The 23,370-nt window shown below is 50.0% G+C and overlaps 1 protein-coding gene across 5 annotated transcripts in view; it reads left to right on the forward strand.

Annotated features, from left to right (window-relative positions):
• Positions 1 to 23,370, forward strand: part of CNTFR (ciliary neurotrophic factor receptor) — a 473,976-nt gene that overhangs the window by 394,491 nt on the left and 56,115 nt on the right. For all 5 annotated transcript variants that reach the window (XM_050943669.1, XM_050943673.1, XM_050943674.1 and 2 more), the window contains 2 exons: positions 7,993 to 8,110; positions 9,088 to 9,254. In XM_050943669.1, the coding sequence (XP_050799626.1) occupies positions 7,993 to 8,110; positions 9,088 to 9,254 (285 nt within the window). The remainder of the gene's footprint in view (positions 1 to 7,992; positions 8,111 to 9,087; positions 9,255 to 23,370) is intronic.

A 23,370-nucleotide genomic window follows, 5' to 3' on the forward strand; every position in this document is an offset into this window, starting at 1 on the left:
CCTTAAGAGCATGAGATGGGCTGATGAGCTCTGCCTGCTAGAGGCAAGGGGGTGGGCCAGGATTTCACTGTAGCGCAGGGGCACTGCACAGCCCCGAGGGCCCATGGCAGCCCCACTTCACCCTCTGGAAGGAGAGGGTGGAGACTACAAGATAGGTAGCAAGTTCACTCAGAACCATTCAGTACTGCAAATGAAAACTTCTCCACCTGCCACAGACCAGAGTGCCCCCTGGCCCAATATCCCTCCTCCAGGCATACCACTATGGACTGGCACACTCGCTGTCCTGGTATCCCTCCTCCTGGCTCTCCACCACAGACCGGCGCTCCACCTGACCCAGTTTCCCTCCTGCTGGCACATTGTCATGGACCAATGCTCCATCTAGTCCAGTATTCTTGTCTCCTTTAATGTTGGATACTTCAGAAGGAGGCATGACCCCTGCTCACCCCAAACACACACACTGCACCTAACTGTCCTTGATTCCATCACAGGAGGACATACTTCTGATCACGGCCTACCCTCACCCAGGCAAGTCAATTGCCTATGTCATTTTATCCTAGCTGGCATTACTGCCAATACTTATTTTAATTCATGCAAGTGTCATATTTGGAAGTCTCCTAAACACTTGTCCTCAGTAGTTTCCAGTGGCAGCAGGTTCCCAGGCTGAGGTAATCCACCATGGATGGATTGTGAACTGTATGCTCTGCTTCTTCATCCAGAGTTCTCAAAGTGCTTTACAAAGGAGGTCACAATGGTTATTATCATGACCATTTTACATGGGGAAACTGAGGCATGAAGCACTGAAACAATTTGCCCAAGGTCACCCAGTAGCAGAGCCAGGAATAGAACCCAGATCTCCTGAGTCCTAGTTCAGTGCTCTATCCACTGGGTCACTCTGCCATCTTAAACACTAAGCTTTCTGGGACAGGTAGGAGTTCAAAGAGAAGCAGCTCTGTGTAATATTCAGGCCAGTGAACACTTTGCTCCCTTCCCAGATATCAGAAAAGGCAGGACAGTGGCACAATGTGCAGTCGCAACGTTTCATATGGAAATGTCCCTTTGGTTGCACAGATGGGTTACCAGCCTCATTTCATTGCCTTTGACTTGATTCTCTTTTGCTTGCTGAGCTTGCCGAAAATACCACCTGCTGCCAAGCCCAGAGGACACTCCAAAAGTTTGTTACTCCTCCCCTTGCTTAAAAACAGAAAAGAAAGTTGTCTTATCCACTGTGTTAAGGTATGTGTGTTAATTCAGCCATGCACATGCTGTGCTGTCAGCAGGGGGTATGCAGAGAAAGTCACATGGGCTGTCATTTCCCCAGCCTCACATGTGGGTCTATTTTTATTTTCCTGGTAATAGAACTCCCAAGCCCATGACAGGTGGTAATCTATGCCAGCACATTTAAAACGGATGAGAGGAAGTGCTTTGTCACACAACACGCTGTTAGCCTGTGGAACTCATTGCCACAGTATCCTGCAGAAGCCAAGAGCTGAGCAGGATTCAGAGATGGATTGGGCATGTGTAAAACACAGATCGCTGGAGTGTTATAGTAAATGATTTTGTTAAAAATTAATGAACAATGGAACATAACCCTTCCCAGCTCAGAGCATGAGCTGCCTCTAAATAATGGGAGTTTAGGAAGAAATGCCCCTCTGGCAGGTCACCCCCTAGTGCCATGCAGGGGTCTACCACCTTCCTTTGGAAAAGATGGCACTGAGTACTGTTGGTAGCAAGATGATTGACCTAAGATCTAAGATAGTCTGGCAATATCTGTCTGTCTATCTAACCAACCCTATGCACATCTCTCCCTCTCTCTCTCCATCTCCCAGATACATCTGTCTGTCTATCTATCTATCCTTACTTCCTTCTTTGCACACAGTGCTCATGCACCTCTGTATCCGAGCAGGCAGACAAAGAGCATTTTCAAGGGGGTTGCTATGAAGACAAACAGACTAACGATATTTGTGAGTCCTTCTGAGGCTGTCGAGCGATAATGCAGCAGCGAAGCCGTTCAGACGCCCTCCCTTCTCGTTGAAAAGCAGAACTAAAGTTCTACACCCAGCCTGCAAATCTCCAACCGTCTTCAGGGCATGGAGGAATTAGCGAAGATCGCTGATAGCTGGATCTAATTTACAAGGCGTGTGTCCGGGACAAAGAAGATAAATAATCTTCAGATGGGCTAATTAAAGTCTCGTTAAAGATTAATTAATGATAGTTGCAGGCGAGGCAGCCTTCTGGGATGGTGCAGGTAGCGTGTGGGCCTCTCCGTGAGGCCGAGGTGAGCTGAGGATTCATTCTTGGCAATTCTGTGCTGTCTCTGCAAGGGAGGCATGGGGCGAGTTCACGTTGTATCCAGCTCCAGACAGGCTCCCAAGTGCCCTGCACATTTCTGGTGCTGTCTCCTGATACAGAGAATTTAGCCGGGCCCTTTGCTTTTCCTAAGCAGCAGATGTCCCCTTCCCCCCACCCCCTGGAACAAATGCTTCAGGGAAGAAGCACAGGCTGCACGTGAATGCTGGTGAGTCAGAAGCTAGTGTGAGGGTGTCACGGAGTCACCGGGCGATGCTCTGGAACTGCTCCCCACAAAGCCAGGCAGGACTTTGGGGAGCCTCCTCTCCCTTGGAGCAGACTGTCTGCAGGGCAAGAAGCTCACACGTCTTCACCTCCTGGGTCTCTCCTTGGAGCATTCAGCATCCTCTGCCCCTCCGTGTGCTTCCCACAGCGAGTCCACCCCAGCGGGGTCCTGGGGAAGCCACAGGGTCCTGCACCCCCACTTCGCAGTCAGACGTGACTCTCAGCCAGCCAGTAACACAGAGGTTTATTCGATGACAGGAACAGGGTCTAAAACAGAGTCTGTAGATACAGCGAACCGGACCCCTCAGCTGGGTCCATTCTGGGGGTCAGTGAGCCAGACCCCCAGGTCTGCACTTCACTCCTCGTCCCCAGCCAGCTCCAGACTGAAAACCCCCTCCAGCCCCTCCTCTCTGCTCAGCCCCTTTCCCGGGCCAGGAGGTCACCTGATCCCTTTGTCTCCAACACCTTCAGCTGGCACCTTTGCAGGGGAGGGGCCCAGACCATCAGTTGCTAGGAGACAGAGTGTCAGGCATTTAGGTGCACTGGCCCTTTGCTCTGCCAGATACTTAAGAACTGCCATGGGGACACTGAGGCACCAACACAGTATTCAGAGAAAACATTAAGAACATTCCTAGTTCATCACAGAGGGGGCGGCTGGGCGGAGAGGGCACTGGGAAGCCTGGCTGCTGGGCAGCGCATTAGCTTGACCTTTTGGAGAAGCAGCTCTAGCCTTTGACTGCCTCTCCAGGCCTGGGAAGGGAGGTGGGGCACAGATCGAGTCAAAGCCGCAGGGCTGCAGAGGATGCTTGTAATGAGAAGGGCAAGAGATAGGAGCCAGTGTCAGGGTACAGACAGAGGGAAGGAGACGGCCGGAATCAGCTCCTTCGTATGAAGAATGGATCCTAAACACCCTTGCTGCAGGGGGGGAAGCCAGGGCACTCCCCTCCCTGATACCCAAACATAGATGTTCTGCGCCCATCATTGTGTCCCCCCCAGCCCAGCCCCCCGATTCTGCCAGTCTCTGGGCTCTGCTCCATCACTGCACACACCCTGCAGTGGGCGCCGCCAGCCCCCTGGTACCCCAGTCTCTGGGACTCCCCCACCCTTTTAGAACTCCATGTGTTTGATTTTTCTCCGTAGAATGCCCTGATGAGCTACTCCCACCATGTGGTAGCTCTGAGATAGAACAGGCTGGTCCATAGCCCCCCTCACCCCTTCTTCCTTAAGCACTTCATCAGGTGGGTACTTTGGGGCCGCATGTTTCCAGCTCATGTGGGATTCTGAGGAAGAGGGCGTACGACCACAGTGCCAACTGGGTGTGACTGCGTGGGTTGTAAGCAGTAGCTCCACAGGCAGCAAAGGGGTTAAGGGACTGGCAGGAGAGGGGGGGAATCTCTGGCCTTGCGATGATCTGAACTGGTTTTCTGCAAAGGCTCCGCTTGAATTATTTAACTGTGAGGCTCATTGTCCTGACTCTGGTCTTCATCTGTTGTCTGAAGGCTGAAATAGCCATCAGGTGAGACACACCTTATACCAGAGCAGGTTTCTTCTCCCTCTTCACCCTCCTCAGTGCTTTGGCCAAGGTCTGTGCCATGCTGAGGGACTGCTTTCTCCCAACAGACACAACGCCCCGAAGACCAGAGGGAAGGATGGCCTAGGTTCAGTTAGTGTTCTCAAGCAAACTGCTGCAGCTTGTTTTGCCTCAGTTTCCCCCTCTCTCTTTGGCTGGAAGTGGCTACATAGGAAGGCAAATTATTCTTCTTCTCCCTGGGACAATGTTGGTGGCATGCATGGCAGCTCTGGTTTGCAATGCAGCCTCTCAGCCTGGAGCATCTGGAATGCCATCCCAGTCGTCCCCTCACGCTGGTTTCTTCCCCAGAGGATTTTCTGCAAACCGGACTAGGCACAGTGAGCAATTTGCTCACGGTGGGATGGGGTTTCTCTCCTTGTTTCACCCTCTGGAAAGAAAGAGCCATTGGCAGCTTGGTTTAATGTATTTGGAGCTTTGAGGACTTCAATAACTCAGACATAGGTTAGGGGTTTGTTACAGGAGTGGATGGATGAGATTCTGTGGCCTGTATGGTGCAGGAGGTCAGACTAGATGATCTGACTTTAAAGTCTATGAGCTGCCTCCTGTGCCACTCACTGCTCAGCGTGAGCAAAATGCTCTCCAGCTGACGTACACCCAGGAGACCCAGACTTCGCTCGGCTGGATGATGTACCAGGAACCAACAGCTCTCCTGGGTTATCTTGGTTATTTATCATCTCTATAGAGGCTTAAATGTGTGTGATCATAAACCCGGGCCTGCCAGGCTGGTGATGTCATATGCAATACTGATGCTATCATGAGGCTCTGCGATGCTGCTGGCTCTGTGCATGTGGTGTGGTGTGGGGAGGCCTCCAGGGATGGGAAGGGGAGTCATGAGCTGCTCTCACCACGTTCATCACCTGTCTTGGCATCCCACCAGGCTGAACTGCAATGTTCTGTCCAGACACAGCAAAGGGGTGTCGGCCTCCATGTGAATTCAGGGCCCAGTTCATAGAATCATAGAATAGCAGGGTTGGAGGTCATCCAGTCCAACCCCCTGCTCAAAGCAGGACCAATTCCCAACTAAATCATCCCAGCCAGGGCTTTGTCAAGCCGGGCCTTAAAAACCTCTTCATACCCTGCAGACCATAGGCGCCAACTCCGTGGGTGGAGGGCTGGAGTACCTACAGGGAAAAATTTGCAGGTGCTCAGCACTGATTGGCATCCAAGCTCCCCCTGCCCCCGCCTCGCCTCCTCCCCCCTTCCAAGCACGCCGCATCCCTGTTCCTCCCCCTCCCTCCCAGCACTCCCGCCCTCCCGCCACCTAACAGCTCTTTGGCGGCATTTAGGACTTTCCTGGAGAGAGAGGAAGGAGCAGGGACATGGCATGCTCAAAGGATGAGGTGGAGAAGGGGCAGGGACTTGGGGGAAGGGGTAGAATGGGGGCAGGATGAGGGTGGTGCAGGAAGAGGTGAGACGGGTCAGGGCCTGGGCCTGGGGTGTCGAGCATGCATCAGCCGGTGGGGAGGGGTAGCTCAGTGGTTTGAGCATTGGCCTGCTAAACCCAGAGTTGTGAGTTCAATCCTTGAGGAGGCCATGTAGGGATTTGGGGATTGGTCCTGCTTTGAGCAGGGGGTTGGACTAGATGATCTACTGAGGTCCCTTCCAACCCTAATGATCTATGATTCTAAGTCGGCACCGATACAGCGCACACCCATGGGAAACAGGAGCATCCCAGGATGGGAGGTGACCCCAAAGCGAGATGAGTCTGGCCAGATTTCCCCATGAGTGAGATCAAATCAGCATCCACCCACCCTCTACACAGGCACTCTGTGGACTGGAGCTCCCACCAGGATTCCTGTCTGTCCATCCATCCCCATCCCCACAGTGACTGAACACCTCCTGAATCATGTGAAATAGAAATAAGAAGAGCCTTTTCCCCTCCTCCCTCTCTCGCCGGGAGCTTGTGAGTGTGCTTGTATATTTACACTGTGTGAGTGTGCAACGACATTGCAGAGAGTTTGCATGGGGTCCATAGTGGGAACGAGTTCCAATGCAGCAGCCTGGGTCCTGACTCCTGTGCTCACCAGTCCCCCTATGGCTTGGCAGTTCCATTGTCCCAGTGGAATGGCACTGCCAAGGGAGATCACAGTTGTGGGCGAGGCATCTCTCCCGTTGCTGTGGCCAGGCCCACGGAGGACTCCGAACATCAGGCCAGAGACCTTGAACTGGACTCTGTTTCGAAGGGGTCTCCTGAGCGGAGTGGAGCATTGGGCGGATGTGTCTCTGGGAGCCCAATGCTGACCCGTGCAGTGGGGATCTAACCCCGCTCAGCGGCTATTTGGGAGCGATGGATGGTGGGTTGAGTGGAGGCCATGATGGCTGCTCCTTCTTTGCTTGGGGAGGGCAGTCTTCTCTCAAAGAGGGCAAGGAATTCTTTGTTGTCGTGCTCAGGGATATGAGCAGCACTGAGGAGATGACAAACCAGGGCTGATGTATATCAGAGACCTTCCTGACTGTGAGTTGTAATAGATTCTAGAGTTGTTCCCCAGGGAAGAGGTGGGAGCCCCGGGGCTTGGATCCTTTAAAGGTCAACCAGACATAGCACTAGAAGATCTGTCTATGTCTATTTCTATTGCCGTGGGAGCAAGTTACAGAGTGAAGTGTCCATCCATGCTGGCATACCACGCAAACACCTAGACCTGCGTAGCAGGTGCTTAGATATGGATTTTTTAGAGCCAGAAAGGACCATTATGCTCACGTAGGTTGACTTTTTTAATTCTTTGAGAGCCAAGGTGGGTGAAGTAATATCTTTCGTTGGACCAACTTCTGCAATACAAGATGTTACCTGCCCCACCCTGTCTCTCTAACGTTCTGGGGCCGATCTGGTTACAGCGACACTGCTTTTATTTTTTGTATTATTGTAGTCATGGGCTCGGCCCGCATTGTGCATTGTGAACTATGGTCAGATCCTTCCATCTGAAACATCCCTGATCCTCTGAAGAAGCCATGGCCAAGCCACCGGTTTTAGAGCAGGTGAGGGGGTTCTCCTGGCCCAACGCATATGTGCATTCCTCTCACGTGTCCTTGGTTTTCTGCCATCCTTGGTGAAATAATTCCATTGACCAAAGTGTTGATGCAGACTGGTCCTGACGGGTACCTTGCATTTCCCCCATCTTGGCCCATTTAACTAGCCTGCACAATCCCTGCCCCTCTTGTTCGCTACAGACCATCAGCTTTTCCTCTCTCTCCTAATCTGCGTGTCCCCAGTTCCTCCCTCTCTTTAGATAGGACACGCTCTCTGATGCTTCCGGTACTTTCATTGTCACCTTCAGGCGCTCTGGTTTGCAAATCTCCCGGTGTTGTGAGGCAGACGAAACCCCATGCTCCCACCGGGTCCTCTGGGTGAGGCCAGGGCACACTGTCCAGAAGGGGCAGTCCTCGGGCTAGCCTGTAGGCATGACACGGTCTCAAATACAAGTGATGGCTGCCTTGGGCACAGACAGGTGCATAGGCAGGTGCTTAGATATCAGTGACATGTGTAGATATTGATTTTTTAGGGCCAGAAAAGACACATCAATTAGGGAATGAGCTCTAGAGATGCCTCCTGTGGGTGACCTGCTGGCCAGGTTCTGATGCGCCGTAGAATCCGGCCCTCCCAAGCAATACGGGGAGCCACATGGAGGGCTTTAGAGTTGGAAGCCGGATGGTGGGGGTTGGATTTGTTGCCTCTGCCCATGAGGTCCTCCTGGGTCAGAGTTTCCATTGCATAATAATGACAGTGAAATCCTCCTGCATTCAGCGTGTCCCTGCCTCTCCGCACTTCCTCCATCACAGAGACCGGAGCGACGAGGACGTCCCCACTAGTAATCTGGGTCTCTGCTTCCCTGCAGCCTCGCCCAAGGAGCCAGTGCTGATGTGCCGATCCAACAACTACCCCAAGGGATTCTACTGCAGTTGGCATCTACCCAGTCCTACGTACATCCCCAATGCCTTCAATATCACTGTCATGTAAGTGCCTGGGTCTTGAGGGGAGGGGAGAGGAGGGAAGAATTGCCTCTTTGCATGGGGCAATTTTGTCTCCAGTCTTACGGCCAAATCTGGAATAAATCTGGAGTTGCTCCTTGACTGCGTGTGAACGGGAGCTGCTGGCTCCTCTCCGCATCTGGTTGGAGTGGGGAGCTTATGGAAGTTTGCACTGCAGCTGCCCACTATCCTTGTTCTGTGGATGAATCAATGGGTTTCTGGCTCCAGGGCTGTCCGTCAGCACAAAATCCCCCTTCCCGACGGTTTAAAGTCATGGAGAGCGCGTGAGGCCACGGCGTCCCCTTTGGAAGGAGATAACCTCTTGGGCACTGGAGCTGGCACGGCACCTTGTAGCCCCAGGAGATAGGGTTGCAGTGTTGTACCGGGGCTGATGGCAGAATCCAGGCAGAAGCTGAGACACCCCCTTGGCTGTGCTTGCAGAGCTGTTTCTAAATGGGTGCAGTCGCCTCCATCCACAGCACGGGAGGCTGGGGCAAGGCCCGGCTCAAAGGCTGGGTCACAGTCCCATGGCACACGGAGAAAGGGGGAGCAGGTCAGCCCGGGAGCTGGAGAAGAGTTTCACCCTGAAAGTGAAGCCAGAAAACAGCAGGCTTCGTGGCTGGGTTTGTGAGAAGATGGAGAGTGGTGGGGTCTGCTTAAAGATAGACCCAAACTGGACCACCAGACCCAACCATCCCCGGCTTTCACCACACAGCAGGAAACCCCTGTGACGGTGTAGCTGAGGCCTGAGCCAAAGAGTGGGGCCCAGGGGAAGATGGAGGAGTGAGGAGTCTCCCTAAGGCTGAGGGCAGGTCTGAGCTGAGAAGAGGCATGATAATTAAGGCCAGGCTGGAGCACAGGGATACCAGCATGGCACCAGGCCTGGGCCCCAGTGAGCCTGTCCCACTGAGTGCTGATCCTCGGGGTAATGCCTGATTTCTCTTCTTTTCTGATTTTGACAGGCATGGCCCAAGAGAGTTGATCTGTGAGAAAGACACTTTCCCCAAAAACAGGTGTCACATCAGATATCTCCAGCTGTTCTCCACGGTGAAGTACAAGGTGACCTTGACAGTCACGAATGCCCTGGGCAGAAACGCCACCACAGTCACCTTTGACGAGTTCGCCATAGGTAACTTCTCTAGCTGGCGCTAGGCTCTCGGAGCCGGGCGGGCGGTTTGACTGGTTCTGAGTGTGGCGCGAGGCTGTCTTCCTTAGTTCCTGGGTGGTAGTGTGGGGAGAGGTGCCAGGTTGACAGCCTTGGAACAGAGCCTTTGTTATCCACAGAATGGGATTATCCAGGGCAGAGCATGGATGTGTCCTACCCATGTTGTGCAGGGACTCCCTCGAGTCAGGAGAAGGGAATATGGTCTCCATGGTCCATATAGCCCATTGGCTCCTCTGCTGTTGGAAAGAGAGTCCATGCCAACTCTGTGTTGCTTCACTGAGTGTTTTGCTTAGGACATGGGCTGTGACTAGGTTCTGCCAGTTTTGGCTGGACATATTCATGGGTTTCATCCCCTGACACAATCTTTAATTAAAGATTAATCTTTTAATTTCTGGAAACTCCAGGACAATCCTGGTGGGTTGGTAGCACTAGCTGTGACCACTAGTTAGGCCATCAAACAGCTGTCTGATGACAATGCCATGTGGTCACCACAGAATGAAGCAAGATTTGAACAGGCAGCCCCCGAGCCAGGTAGCACTAGCTGTGACCACTAGTTAGGCCATCAAACAGCTGTCTGATGACAATGCCATGTGGTCACCACAGAGTGAAGCAAGATTTCAACAGGCAGCCCCCGAGCCATCTGAGTCCCAGCTTACAACCTGGTGTGTTGCCTGTTTCCCATCTCGGGCTGCCAGGATCAGAGGAGATAACTGAGCTGTCAGAGCAGTCCCCAGAATGCACGCTCAGTTCCTTTCCACTCAGACGCGGCTTGGGGCGGGAACCAGGCCTCCTTTGAAGTGGTTCCACTGTCCACCTCCCATTCTGAGCTGGAAAAAAGAAGTTCCCGCAGGTAATGGGTGCATGAAAAGAGGGGTTCGCTGTTTGCACCAGACTTACTCCACCCCTGTTTTCACTGAGCCAGCCAGGGAGCCCAAATAACAGTGCCCTGGGTGACTCGGCTGCCCTATCACATGCCACGAGCAATAGATGGTCACAATGAGTAATTCAGGAACAGCCTGTAGGCCGAGTTGTGGTCCCTAAAAGAATGGATAAATAGTTCCCTTGTTTCAGGTTCTGTGTGGTTTGGTATCAGCTACATTGAGAGATGCAGACATCTCTTAGGAGAGGGAAGAGCCACTGGAAACACAGTAGACAAGTGGGACAGGCTGTTGTTACTGAGCACGTGCACTGCGTTAGCACCTGGAGGCCTCGGTCTAGCCAGGGCCCCATCGTACTGGGTGCTTTCCAGACATACAGTAGAAGCCTATTCCTGCCCTGTAAATGCACAGTCTTCATCTAAGGCAAGAGCTGGGTGACAGAAGCAAACAGGAGAAGGAGGATGAGCTATGGTAGCATTATTATTTATGCGTATTAGCCTAGCCCATAGGAGCTCTAATCCGAGACCAGCACTCTGTGGTACTAAGTTCTGTGTCCACAATTCATAGGTGCTCATTCGGCAGAAATCTCAGCCAGCCACCTGCCGAGCTGTAATGTACAATGGAGCCTTACTGACCAGGCAGCCGGGCTTCAAGAGCCAGTTGACCCACATGGTGGCACCTGGCCTAACCCCTCGCTGGAACGCTTGTTGCTATTCTATGTAATAATGGTGGTAATCACATGGCTGCCACAGTGTTGGGGGCCGTGATAAGAACCCAAAAGGAATAAAACCTTGCATGCCTCCAGCGTCCCTCATCTCAAGGGAACCCAAAGCCCAGTACAACCCACAGACGAATGACATTATCAGTGGTATCAAACTTTCCATTTGGCTTTGATTCTGTCTGGTTAGGCCTAGAAAAGCTTTGGCTGAGTCTAGGAGCATCTCAGACTTTGTCATAACCTGCTGGATGGAGCAATTAAGATGAAACTATCACAGATATTCTCGTGTTTCTGGTTCTGGCCAAAACCAGACCAAAAATGTAAAAGCAAGAATTAACCAGCTGACCTTCAGTTTCCATCAAGATTCAAGTTTTCTTCCATTTGAGTTGGGAGAGAAGAGCAAAGCTCAGAAACAAGTAAAACAATGTGTTGGTTACACGAATGCACCATCAATTATTGGGCCATAGGAGCAAGGAAATGATGTCCCTGCAGTTCAGCCAGTGTTCAGGCAATGCATATGTCAGTTCTGAGAGAGAGAAAGATGGGCAAAATCCATGGTTGGTGTAAGCAGGTGCAACTCCATGATTTCAGCTGAGTTGCATTCACTCACCCCAAGATGGATTTGGCCCCTGTATGGTCCTAAATTCAGAAAAATTCAAACCTGAAATAAAGCACCAAATCTTAACAGTGAGGTAACAATGAACACCATGTGTCCTGTGTTTGTACAGCACCTAACTCAGTGGAGTCCTGGTCCGTGACTACGGTAATACAAATAACAAATCCCTATAACAGCAGTTGGAACAACTAGCCCAGGGCTGTGGTATATTGTCCATCACTTGGCGTCATTAAATCACAACTAACGGTCTTTCTAAAGGACACATTCCTTAAACTAAGGCGACCTCTAGTTCCACTACAGGTTGTTGGACTCAATGCAGGAATCACTGGATGAATTTCTATGTCCCGTGTTATGCAGCAAGTCACACTAGATGATCATACTGATCCCTTCTAGTCTGCACATCTACAGAAATGATGCGTTTACACCTGCAGAGAGTAAGGGGATAGACACCCCAGTGAGGAGTAAGTCGTTAAGTAGGCAGCTGGGAAGACAGCAGAGAAATTATGGGAGGAAGTCATCAGCAGAGAACCTACTCAAACTTTCCTACACCACCCAAATTGGGCCTCTTTTGAGGTCTCAAAGAGCTTGCTTGACTTTAAATAAATATTTAGCAATTCAAGCAAATCAATATCAGAAAGGCTAAGGTACAAAATGAGTTACACCTAGCAAGGGACATAAAAGGCAAGAAGAGGTTCTTTAAATACGTTAGGAGCAAGGGAAAGATGAAGAAAAGTGATGGTCCTCTACTTAGTAGGGAAGAAGAGCTAATTACTGGTGACATCAAGAAGGCTGAGGTGTTTAATGCCTGTTTTACATCAATCTTCACTAAAAAGGTCACTAACGGGGACCAGATACTAAACACAATTAACAGCAACAACAAGGGGGAAGGAATGCAGGCCAAAATGGAAAAGAACAGGTTAAAGAATTGTTAGATAGGTTAGATGTAGTCAGGTCAGCAGGGCCTGATCAAATTCATCATAGGGTACTTAAGGAACTAGCTGAAGCAATCTTGGAACCATTAGCACTTATCTTTGAGAATTCATGGAGGATGAGTGAGGTCCCAGAGGACTGGAGAAGGGCAAACATAGTACCTATCTTTAAAAAGGGGAACAAAGAGGACTCAGGGAATTATAGACCAGTCCGCGTAACTTTGATACCTGGAAAGATACTGGCACAAATTATTAAACAATGTATGTAACAGATATGTAAGCATCTAGAGAATAATAAGGTTAGCCAGCATAGACTTGTCAAAAACAAACCAATTTCCTTCTTCAACAGGGTTACTGGCCTAGTGCATGGAGGTAGGGGGAGCAGTAGACATGATATATCTTGATTTTAGTAAGGTTTTTGACATAGTCCCACATGACAGTCTCCAAAAAATTGGGGGGGGGTGAAAAGAGGGGAAATGTAGCCTCGATTCAATTACTGTAAGGTGGGTGCACAACTGGTTGGAAGAATGTACCCAAAGAGTAGTTATCGACCATTTTCTGTCAAACTCTGAGTATGTATCTGTTCCCACAGGAGTCAGTCTTGCATCTGGTGGTAGTCGATATTTTCATGAATGACTTGGATCATGGTGAGGAGAGTATGCTTTAAAAATTAGCTGGGAGGGGTTATGGTCGCATTGGGGGACAGAATTAGAATTCAAAAGACTTTGACAAATTGGTCTAATTTCAGCAAGATGAAATTCAATAAAGACAAGTGCACAATACTACACTTAGGAAGGAAAGCTCAGATGCACAACAGGGAATAACTGGATAGGGAGTCATACTGCTGAAAAGGATCTGGGGGTTATAATGGATCACAAATTGAATAATGAGTCAACAATGTGATGCAGGTTAGGACATGTCACTGCAGGACTCAACTCTTCCTTGACTGGCCTTTTCATTGCCAGGATTGATCAGACCTAGGATGCTCCACAGGTGCAGTCCCACCTATGGGAACTGTAGTGTAAACAAGGCTCAGGAGGGTGCTGAGGCTTTTACCAGAATGGTTTTATCTAGGCTGAGATTTAAATCTATGATATTAACTAGTTCCATCTAATTAACGTCTTCTAAAACTCCAGTCAAGAGAAAACCATTGAATTTTAGCGCATACTAAACTCTTGTAGCTAAAACCCACATTTTATAACGTGCTGAAATTGGGCAAAAGGCATTGAAATGTATCCACGCTGGTAGCAAAAAAGAACTAGATAAGTTCCTGGAGGGCAGGTCCATCAATGGCTATTAGCCAAGATGGTCAAGGATGTAACACCATGCTCTGAGTGTCCCTAGGCTCTGTTTGCCAGAAGCTGGGAGTGAACTGCAGGGGGTGGATCACAATGGTTCCCTGTTCTGTTCATTCCCTCTGAAGCACCTGACACTCTCACTGTCAGAAGACAGGCTACTGGCCTAGATGGACCATTGGTCTGACCCACTATGGCCATTCTTCTTAAGTGGGTGTTTCAACAGAGTTAAACTACCCTGACTGAACTAACTTGATTAAAATTAGAAGGAGGTATCTACCCATCAGAGGAATGAGGAGCAAAGCCTTCCACTAGGCATAGTTTGGGGAAACAATCTGACTAGTTTGAAGATGGGGTTTGATAAATTTATGAACAGGATGGTATGATGGGATTGCCTGTGGTATCAGGGGACTGGACTCAATGACCCAGCAAGTCCCTTCCAGTCCTATGTTCCTAAAAAAATCCACCTTTTTATCAAAGTTTAGATAGGCCATTGCTGTCTAACCCTTGTCTGAGTGGTGGAGGTAAACACGCCTGAGCACTGTCTATACTAGAGCCTCCACTGATAATTGCACCCGTTGGGAACTATGGCTCCAGAAGCTCCTAATGTAGACGCAGCCAGCAGTAAATTCAGATGCAGCCTCAGATTAAAGGCTCTTCCTCCCCCCAGAAGCCCAGCCACACATGCAGGCGCTTAGTAGACTCTCCCTGACTCCCTCTGAATGGAATTGAATTGAATCTCAGTTGAGCGTGGAGCTAGTCTGCCATTTGTTTCCTTGTCAGACCACCAGCGATGGGGCCCATCTAAACAACCAGAGCCCTGAGAAGAACTAACCTTTGGTGTGTTTCCTCCTCTCCCCTGCTCCAGTCTCCAGCGGAAAACCCCCTCCCCAGCAGCTCAGAAGATGAGTTCTAATTGAGTGGAAAATGACTGGCACATTCTTTTGATTTCCTTTGCTGCTGCCTCGCTTGCCGGTCACACAGCACCACTCGTTAGCATCCAGCTGCAAAGAGTCACTCTGTGTTGCCATTTTAAATGATGGCTGCAAGATGCGTACCAAGCCTCCTGCCTCCGTCTCTCATCAGTAAGGAATCCGGGCTGCTGTCCTCCCCTCTCTTGCCTGGAAATGGTTTTCTGAGTTGTGCTTTCTGTAATGGTATCAGTATTTGCTGAGGCTGGGAGAGGAGCTCGGAGTTCGGGGCAGTCAGGAGTAGGGAGAGGAGCCAGTGCAGCTAATGCATCCCTTGCCACGCTGCACAAGCCAAACGCCTCGCTTTTTGCCCCAAAGGAGCATGGGAGCAGGTGGACAGGTGTAGTGGGTGGGAGCAGGGAGAATGGGCTAGGGAAGCGGGTGGAGGCCTTGGAGCAGAGACACACAGAGAGGGACTAGGTACAGTGACCAAGGGAGCTATAAACCCTCAGGGCATAAACTGACCATTCGCTACTGCAGCTCAGGAGAAAACTTCCCCCGTGGGCAGATTGTCCCATCACCGGCTATCTGAAGCAGCTAGGGCTGGCCACAGTCAGAGACAGGATTCCAGGCTAGATGGGCCCCTGGTCTGATCCATCCTGGCAGCACCAAAGTCCCTGTAGGCAGCATGAGCCGGCAGAGACATACTGGCGAGACCTTACAGCGGGATGAGAAGGAGCCAGCCCATGCCTCAGCTGCTATAGGCACGTGGCCCAGTTCAAAAGGATCCTCTCCCTGGGGGGGTGAAGAGCAGTACATTCCGGGTTGGGCACGGGGAGGACAGCCAGAGGTTACTCATCAGAAAGGGCTTGGACTCTGATAGGGCCACCTGGGTGACTCCCCTTGTTTATCCAGGCGACATGAAGGGTGTGTCTACACTGCAATAGGCACCCACAGCTGGCCCAGGCCGGCTGCCTCAGGCTTGCGGGTCTCAGGCTAAGAGGCTGTTTAAATGCAGTGTTACACATTCAGGGTCAGGCTGCAGCCCGAGCTCTGGGACCTTCCCATCTGGCAGTGTCCTAGAGCCAACCCCAGCCCGAGTCAAATGGCATGGGCTAGCTGCAGATTTTCAGTCGCAGTGTAGACGTACCCTAAAGTGCCAAGGAAAGGGGCGAGAGCTTCCCTCCTGTGCGGGGTAGGGCAGGGCGGGCAGGGCCTTGACTCTTATGGTGTCCTGGTTCAGCCCATGGTTTCCATGCAGGAGTCAGGAACCGCTGGTTGTTTACTGGGAAACACCGTGAAGCAAGCGAGCAATGGCACAGGCTGGCCGTGCCGAGCACAAACCCGCCTGAACCCTGTGGGTGGGAACTCGGTATGACTAGCCTGTGCCACTGCTGCCTGTGCCCGTGCTCCCGTGGCTACACTACTGTTCTTAGTGCACTCGCTCCCTGAGAGCTAGCACGAGCGTGTCTGTGCAAGCTGGTAGTCACACCCCAAGCTCCCCGACGTAGCCTATGACTGTGTTCCAGGCCCTCAGGCATCCTGTCAGGCCGAGCGTTGTGCGAGGAAACTCTTCCTCCCTGCTCCCCCCATGGTAAAACAGACCAAAAGCATCAAGTCTGGGCAGAAGAATCAGTCATTTATGATCCATAGGTGCTGGAACTGGGGGTGCTACTGCACCCACCGGCTTGAAGTGGTTTCCATTATATACAGGGTTCACAGTTGGGTTCAATGGCTCTTAGCACCCCCACGATACAAATTGTTCCAAACCCCTGCATTTACCTCCACGTCTATATGGCCAGGTTCGACAGGAGCAAGGAGGGGACCTAGGACCTACTCTGCTTGGGAGACGGGGGCTAGAAACGTGCCGTTTTGCTCCATTTCCCAAAGGGAAAGGCAGCATTTGCCAGCAGAAACGCTGGGACGTGTCACCCTCTATCGACTCCTTACATGCCAGCCGAGTATAACAAACCGTGGTATTTACCGGTGACTCTAGTCTGGCCTTAGAGAGGCAGCATGTGAGGGCCATTTGCCAGTGGGGCACCAGCATCCACAAGTTGCTACCCTCATCTGGTGGTTTGGTGGCCCAGCTGTGAAGCAAGCCCAGCTCTCAATGCATATCTGACTTGTGACGGGTCCCCCTCGGGGTGCCACCTGGAACTGGGGTACCACTGAGCCCCCCTGACCCACCAGCTTGGGCTCCCTTTATGCTGTACTGCTGTGACCAGCCTGCCAAGCCCTCTCCCAGGCACCAGCACACATACAGGTAGGGACGCACCCAGCTGCAGTACATGTAGACGCTGTGATCAGCTCTGCATGGGGAGGTTCAGCTAAGGAGCTACCCAGCTGCTCAAATGCACACCCCCTTCTGGAGTATAAACCCAAAATTAGACCATCTTGTGCTGCACAGAGATATGTACAGTGTCAGCTCATGAAATTCACCCCCTCCCTCAAAGTGGAGAAGGATATGCAACAGCTTTCTGCCTCAAGTTATGACTCCCACGCACTGGTTTGTGATAAAGCAAAAACAAGTTTATTAACTGCAAAAGATGGATTTTAAGTGATCATAAGGGATAGCAAACATCAAAGCAGGTTACCTAGCAAACAAACAAAACCCACGAACTAAGTTTAATATACTAAAGCGATTGTATATGAGTAGCAAATTCTTACCTTAAATGATGATTCAAGCAGGCTGCAGATTCTTAAGCGGCCAGCTGCACTTGCTTACAGCTAAGATCCCCAGGTGTTCCTTTCATGGGCTAAAAATCCCTTTAGCCTGGGTCTAGCACTTCCCCCAGTTCAGTCTCCGTTCCTTCGGTGTTTCCAAGAGTCACTTTGGGTGGGAAGCCAGTGAAGAGCATGTGGTGGAGAAGCCTTGGTCTCAAAGCTTGGTTTCCATGCCAGTCACTAGAAGAGCACGGATATTCCAAGATGGAGACCAGCACCAGAGACCTGGTCCCTGTAGTGTCACAGCTGCCATGAGGCTGTTTGTAGCATCCTCAAGAAGGCCCCCAGGTCGGAAATAAGCTTCTTCTAAGGCTTATTGTTCTCCCTAATGGTTCATTAATTTGAATGGGCCCTTCCCAGCCTGCCATCTAGACTGACAGTCTTTTGCCTAGTGGGCGTTCCCCAGGTGTAAACACATTTGTAATACTGATACATAGACGATATTCCTAGCTTCAGACACAAAAATGAAACATGTATACAAATAGGATAATCCTATTCAGTAAATCATAACTTTTCCAATGATATCTTGCATGACCTATCTTACATAAAATACATCCGACTTATGCCATAATCATGTCATAATAATATCACTGTGAAAAATATGGGGTGCAGTGTCACATGACCACCACCCCCCATCCTCATAGGCACTATTTGGGCCCTTGAGTGGCCTTCTCACTAGAAGCCAAGCACTGCCTAGGCCATGGAGAGGTGATCCCTGCAGGCCATGGTTGGGGTGAGGAGTGAGCCTGGAGGAAGGTTCCTTGGCCTCTGCCCATAGGACACTTTGTCCTTTGCATATACTGGGGACTGCCAGAGCCTTTCACCAGTACAAATATCACTCTGACAGAGAAGAGACTCTCGCACTGTCATTCACGTTTGCTGTATGTGGGGGAGGGGGAGTGAACAGCTCCTCTCTGAATCCTGACTTGTGTTTTAACAGCTTTAAAGCAGCCTGACAGATGGTATTTGCATTCTTCATGCAAAAGAGGATAGGGGGAAAAAACCCAACAGCACCTCACCTCCGCCACGATTTTTCTGATGGGAGCCTTGGGCAAGTTATCAAAAGAAAATACACAGCATTAAAAATGTAACATCCTGCTGGTGCTAATTATTCCGCATATCAAAAGCAATTCAAGGCAAACGCGATTCCAAGCGAACAGTGGAGTGCAGGCCACCAACCTCAGGGAGGGAAACACATTTTCGGCTCATTCGGATGTGATAACTTGCTCAAATGCAATCCCGGCACTCGAAAGAGCAGGCGGTCCCTGACCCCCTTCGACCCAAAAGGAAACCAGAGCATTCTGCAGAATGGCATGCAGGTTATACGCCAGGGAGACTTCACCGCCCCCTACAAAACGCAGCCACCTCTTGGATGGCAGCCCGGCCACGCTGAACAGCAATTTAGAGTGTGAGGACAGACAGAAGCAAAATGGCCTTGGAGTCAAGGCACTGGACTGGATTTGAAAGATACAGGTTCAGTTCCTGACTGCCACAAGCCCCCTCTGTGGTCTTAGGTGAAGCACTTAATCTCCCTGTTTTCCAGCTGTAGAGTGAGGTTAATGATACTTCCTTACTTCCAAGGGACTTTGTGAGGACCCAGTATTAATGCTTGTGAGGTGCTCACATGCTGCACAGATAGGTCTGTAACAACCTACCCAGCAGGTCAGTTCCATTTAAACTACTGCGGTAGGCAGAATTAAAAGGCCTAGACTGGAATTGGGCAAGCCATGGAGTTTAATGCCTTTACTCTTCTGAAAAATGCCGTGGGATACTTAATGATCTTAAGTGATTGGTTTTACAGCTCAGTGAAAGGCGGCGCCTTGGACAGCATAGTGTGCTCCTGCAGGACCTTGCTTTTACGTGGAGAATTCCTCCTTTCCGCAACTGATGGGGCCGGACTGCTTCATTTCTGAGATATGACAAGGTGCCAGGCTAGGCTGAGATTGACAAGCTGAGGTCAAGTTTGTCTGACTGGGGCAGGGCATTCACACAGCATGGCAATCTTGGAAATGAAAACATGGGAAGGAAATTTACTTGGCCAGTCCAATGCAGCCCTTGCTGCTCTTAGAACTGCTGGGCCAGCAGCAAGTGGTAATTAGATCTTTTTTTGCCGAGGATTATTTATTTGGTGAATTTTCCCCTTTTTTCTGCCAGTGAATTATCCATGAAGGGATTTTGATTCTTTTTGTAAAGGATTGGGTCAGTATTTTAAATGAAGTGCTGCACGTTTTATGTGAACTCCTCACAGCCTATGCACTGTTTGTGAGCTAAGTGATTCATTTACTACTTCCACTCTTCTCTGCTCTACTCATTTCTTATTCCTGGCATGAAGTGGGTTACCTGAGCCACGTGGTATTGTTCTGCTTTCTGGCTGGATGACTGACATTTTTCAAAGGAGCGAAAGCAAAGACATCAAATGAGAGACTCGGTGTACCTCTATCAACATGACAAAGTCTTTGCAAAAATCACAGAACCCCTGTTTGATATCTGCTTGTTTGAGTGCTAGCAAGAATGCCCCTGGTCAGTTAGAAAGGTCAATCTCTTCTACAGCCTAAATTTTCACCATGCGGTTCGTATGTCCCTATAGGGTTCAATCCAGCCCATCCCTATGGAGAACAATGCAGGCTTGTCCCCTATAAGACAATTTTTATTGTTTTGTATAATCTAATTATAAAAGATCTAAGTGGTAGGGATTCCCACTTGTTCTCCCAGCATAATTAACTGCTATAGTTATACCAGTATCACTTCCTTTGTGGCCACACTTATTCCAGTATAAAAGTGGCTTTTTTCTGTCTTAAACCACTTCCCAAGCAACATTATCTTATACTAGAATAAGAGTGTCCTCATAGGGTTATACCAGTAGAACTATCTCAGTTTAAATTTATACTTTACCTTATACCAGTATAACTTTCTTGTGTAGGCAGGTCCTTCATCTCACCATCACTCTACATTGCTTACCATGCTTTCTTTTTTTCTTTTTTTACTGCTCACAAATCGGTCATGAGCCGAGGTGGATTCCTCTTAGCAGATCAGTTGGTTGATTTAATGCAGGGGTTCTCAAACTGAGGGTCGGGACCCCTCGGGGGTCACGAGATAATTAAATGGGGGGGGGTTACAAGCTGTCAACCTCCACCCTAAACCCCGCTTTGCCGCCAGCATTTATAATGTTGTTAAATATATTAAAAAATGTTTTTAATTTATTAGGAGAGTCGCACTCAGAGGCTTGTTATGTGAAAGGGTTCGCCAGTAAAAAAGTTTGAGAACCACTGATTTAATGCCTTTTATTCTTCATACATCAATTGTTGCAGGTCTCCCAGTCATTTCTGTTGCTCTTTGCTAAACTCCCTTCAGCTTGTCAATATCTTTTTGGCAATGGGGTGCCCAGAACTGAACCCCTGTCCTGTCTGTCTGGGTCCCCTCACTATAGTATTTGAGCACTAGATAGCAAATCTCCTCATTGAAATCCCAAGAGCAGCTCTAACCCAGTTACAAAGCTGGAGAATGTGTATAGCATGACAGAAAGCAGTGATGCTATAGACTTTACACTTGATCTGAAGCTGGCATCTGTTAGACTTTCAACGCTGGCCCCCTCTTGCCCTTTACTGCTGTCTTCCAGGATGTTCCAAACTTCTGTAGATTCCCCAGCGCTAGTTAATAGGTTCCTCCTCTGTGGTGGTGCAGATGGAAACAAGGTGTTCAAGACTGGCTGTCTTGCACGTTGGAATCTCGCTGGGAAGTTATTACTTGATTGGAGATGAAGGATTTCTTCCTGAACAGTCCATCAGACAAACCAGCTGGTATATTCCAGAGAAGCTATAACAGTGACACCGATTTATACATAGCTGCAAATGTACACAGCACTTTTCAGCACTAAATTAAGCCATTTTTCCTGCTCTGAAGAGCATCCACCCTATGATGGACAAAACAAACAAAGATAGTTATGCTAGCTGCAGTTCATAGGATCTGGCATTGGCCTAGCCCTGGTCCCACTGAAAACAAAGGTAAAACTCCCACTAGCTGAATAATTTCTTCTCACTGAACCGTGTTTCACTGAGACCAGGATGCAAACATTCTTTGAAACTAGCTGGCTCCTCACTGCACAATCAGAATGAACGTAGGTTCTTGGCTTAGTGAGGTGACACAAAGGCACCTGGATAACCAGAGCTGGGAAGTCTCAGTGAGCTGAGGATCTGAGGTGAGGATATTTTTCGGTTTGACCACAAGCTGCTAGGCTCAAAGCAGAAACCACTGGGTGAGGTTCTGTGACCTGTGCAATACAGGATGATCACGATGGTCCTTTCTGACCTGAAAATCTGTGATGAGAACGTGGCGGAGTTTTTCACAGCCCAGTTTTCACGCCATTTTGCAGATTGAGGATGCCGTTGTGCTTCACGCGTGACTCCATTTTTAAGCAATCCTTGTTTGGGCAAAACTGCCACTGATTCGGGAAAACTGAGCAAGGACCTCAGGGTTGGGAGCACTGTTTTCTAAACACACTGACGAGCCGTTTGCAGACTCTCTGCTGATCAGGAACGTGCAGACCCTCTTAAGGACAGAGTCTGCTGCTGCTCACAGCCAGAAGATTCTCTCCCAGAAATCTCAGCTGTCTTCCCGCCAGCCTCCATTTTGAACGGGAAAAAAGTTTAGTTGAAAGAGCTGTTCCCCATGCGAATAGCTCATAACCAAATCTCTGACAAAATGGATGGATTTGTTTCACTCACTGATACTATTTTGGTATTTGTTCTTATGCTGGGACTCTCTTTCCATCCACAAAGAGCCAAGCCCATCCCTGGTGCAGCTTCACTGACGTCATGGGGCCATAGTCTGCCCTCAGTTATACTGGCGTAAACCCAAGGGGTCACGTATCCGGCTGTCAGCCCGTCTGAAGCACATGTGCCCCGATCTTCACCCCAGTATCCGAGTACTTCCCTGTTTATTTGATGAAGTTACTCTGGCTTTACAAATGACAGCAGGATTTGGCTTGGAGTGTGACACCGGCAGAGAGTTTGGCCCTGAGTATTTGGGCCCTTAGCAAACACAGCAAAGGAGAAACACCTGCAAAGTGAATGGATTTAAGTTGGAGGGTTTGAAAGTTTCCCCTGTCGCAATATCTCACATTCATCCAGCCCAGCGCCTTGTATCCCCAAGGCTCCTCGCAGACTTGATGTTAAGCTGGATTTTGGAATCATCTGCATTCGTTCAGCTACACAGATTTTTTGTTTTGCAAACCAAATCCACAAAATCCACAGAGCCAGCGCTGGATTTATACTTTTCCGTATGTGTTTGGACTCAAAGGCCCTTTTAATGGAAGCGATGTCCACCCCAAGCCCCAGGATTCAAAGCAAGAGCAGGAATTACACAGCCATCTGGAGTAGCTCAGGACTGCACAGACCCGACAAATCCTCCCCCTGCTGCTTGTTGATAAAAGACAAAGCCACCAGAGGAAAATCTGGCCTGATAATAATTGTCCGCCCTCCCCCTGGCTGGCCTGCTACCAAATGGGGTGATTGTGCCTTGAAAGTGACCCCAAAAAGCTCATTCATTTGCACACGTCACCTGGTTACAAAGCACCCCCACCCCAACAGGAATAAAACCTTATAAGGAAAGTCATGTGGGAGTCGAGGATGCTCAGCACCTGGCAGCATCGTCAGGCCCGTAGGTTCGCGTCTCTCCAGCTGTCGGCCAGACAGGCCAAGCACACTGTATAACCCCCCCCACACACACCCCCAAACCTGACACAATGCAACAAGTGGCATGCTGAACAGAGAGATCTGGGGAGCGCAGGAGGTGCCCCTGCTGGGATCGGTCAGTCATTCTCCCACGCATGTGCACATCTGCCTCCTGACTCATCTTTTCCTCTCCCTGACTGACTCCCCCTTCGCAGCTCGTAGGCAGGACAGCAGCAGCGAGGTTCCAGGCGAGGCGAGGCAGGGCGCTCCATCCGGGAGAGAAGGGGTGGGGACGCTGGTGAGAGAAGTGGCTGAACGGGTGTCGAAGCTGGCAATG

This window comes from Gopherus flavomarginatus, chromosome 3, assembly GCF_025201925.1.
Source record: "Gopherus flavomarginatus isolate rGopFla2 chromosome 3, rGopFla2.mat.asm, whole genome shotgun sequence".
In the NCBI taxonomy this organism is placed as follows: domain Eukaryota; kingdom Metazoa; phylum Chordata; order Testudines; family Testudinidae; genus Gopherus; species Gopherus flavomarginatus.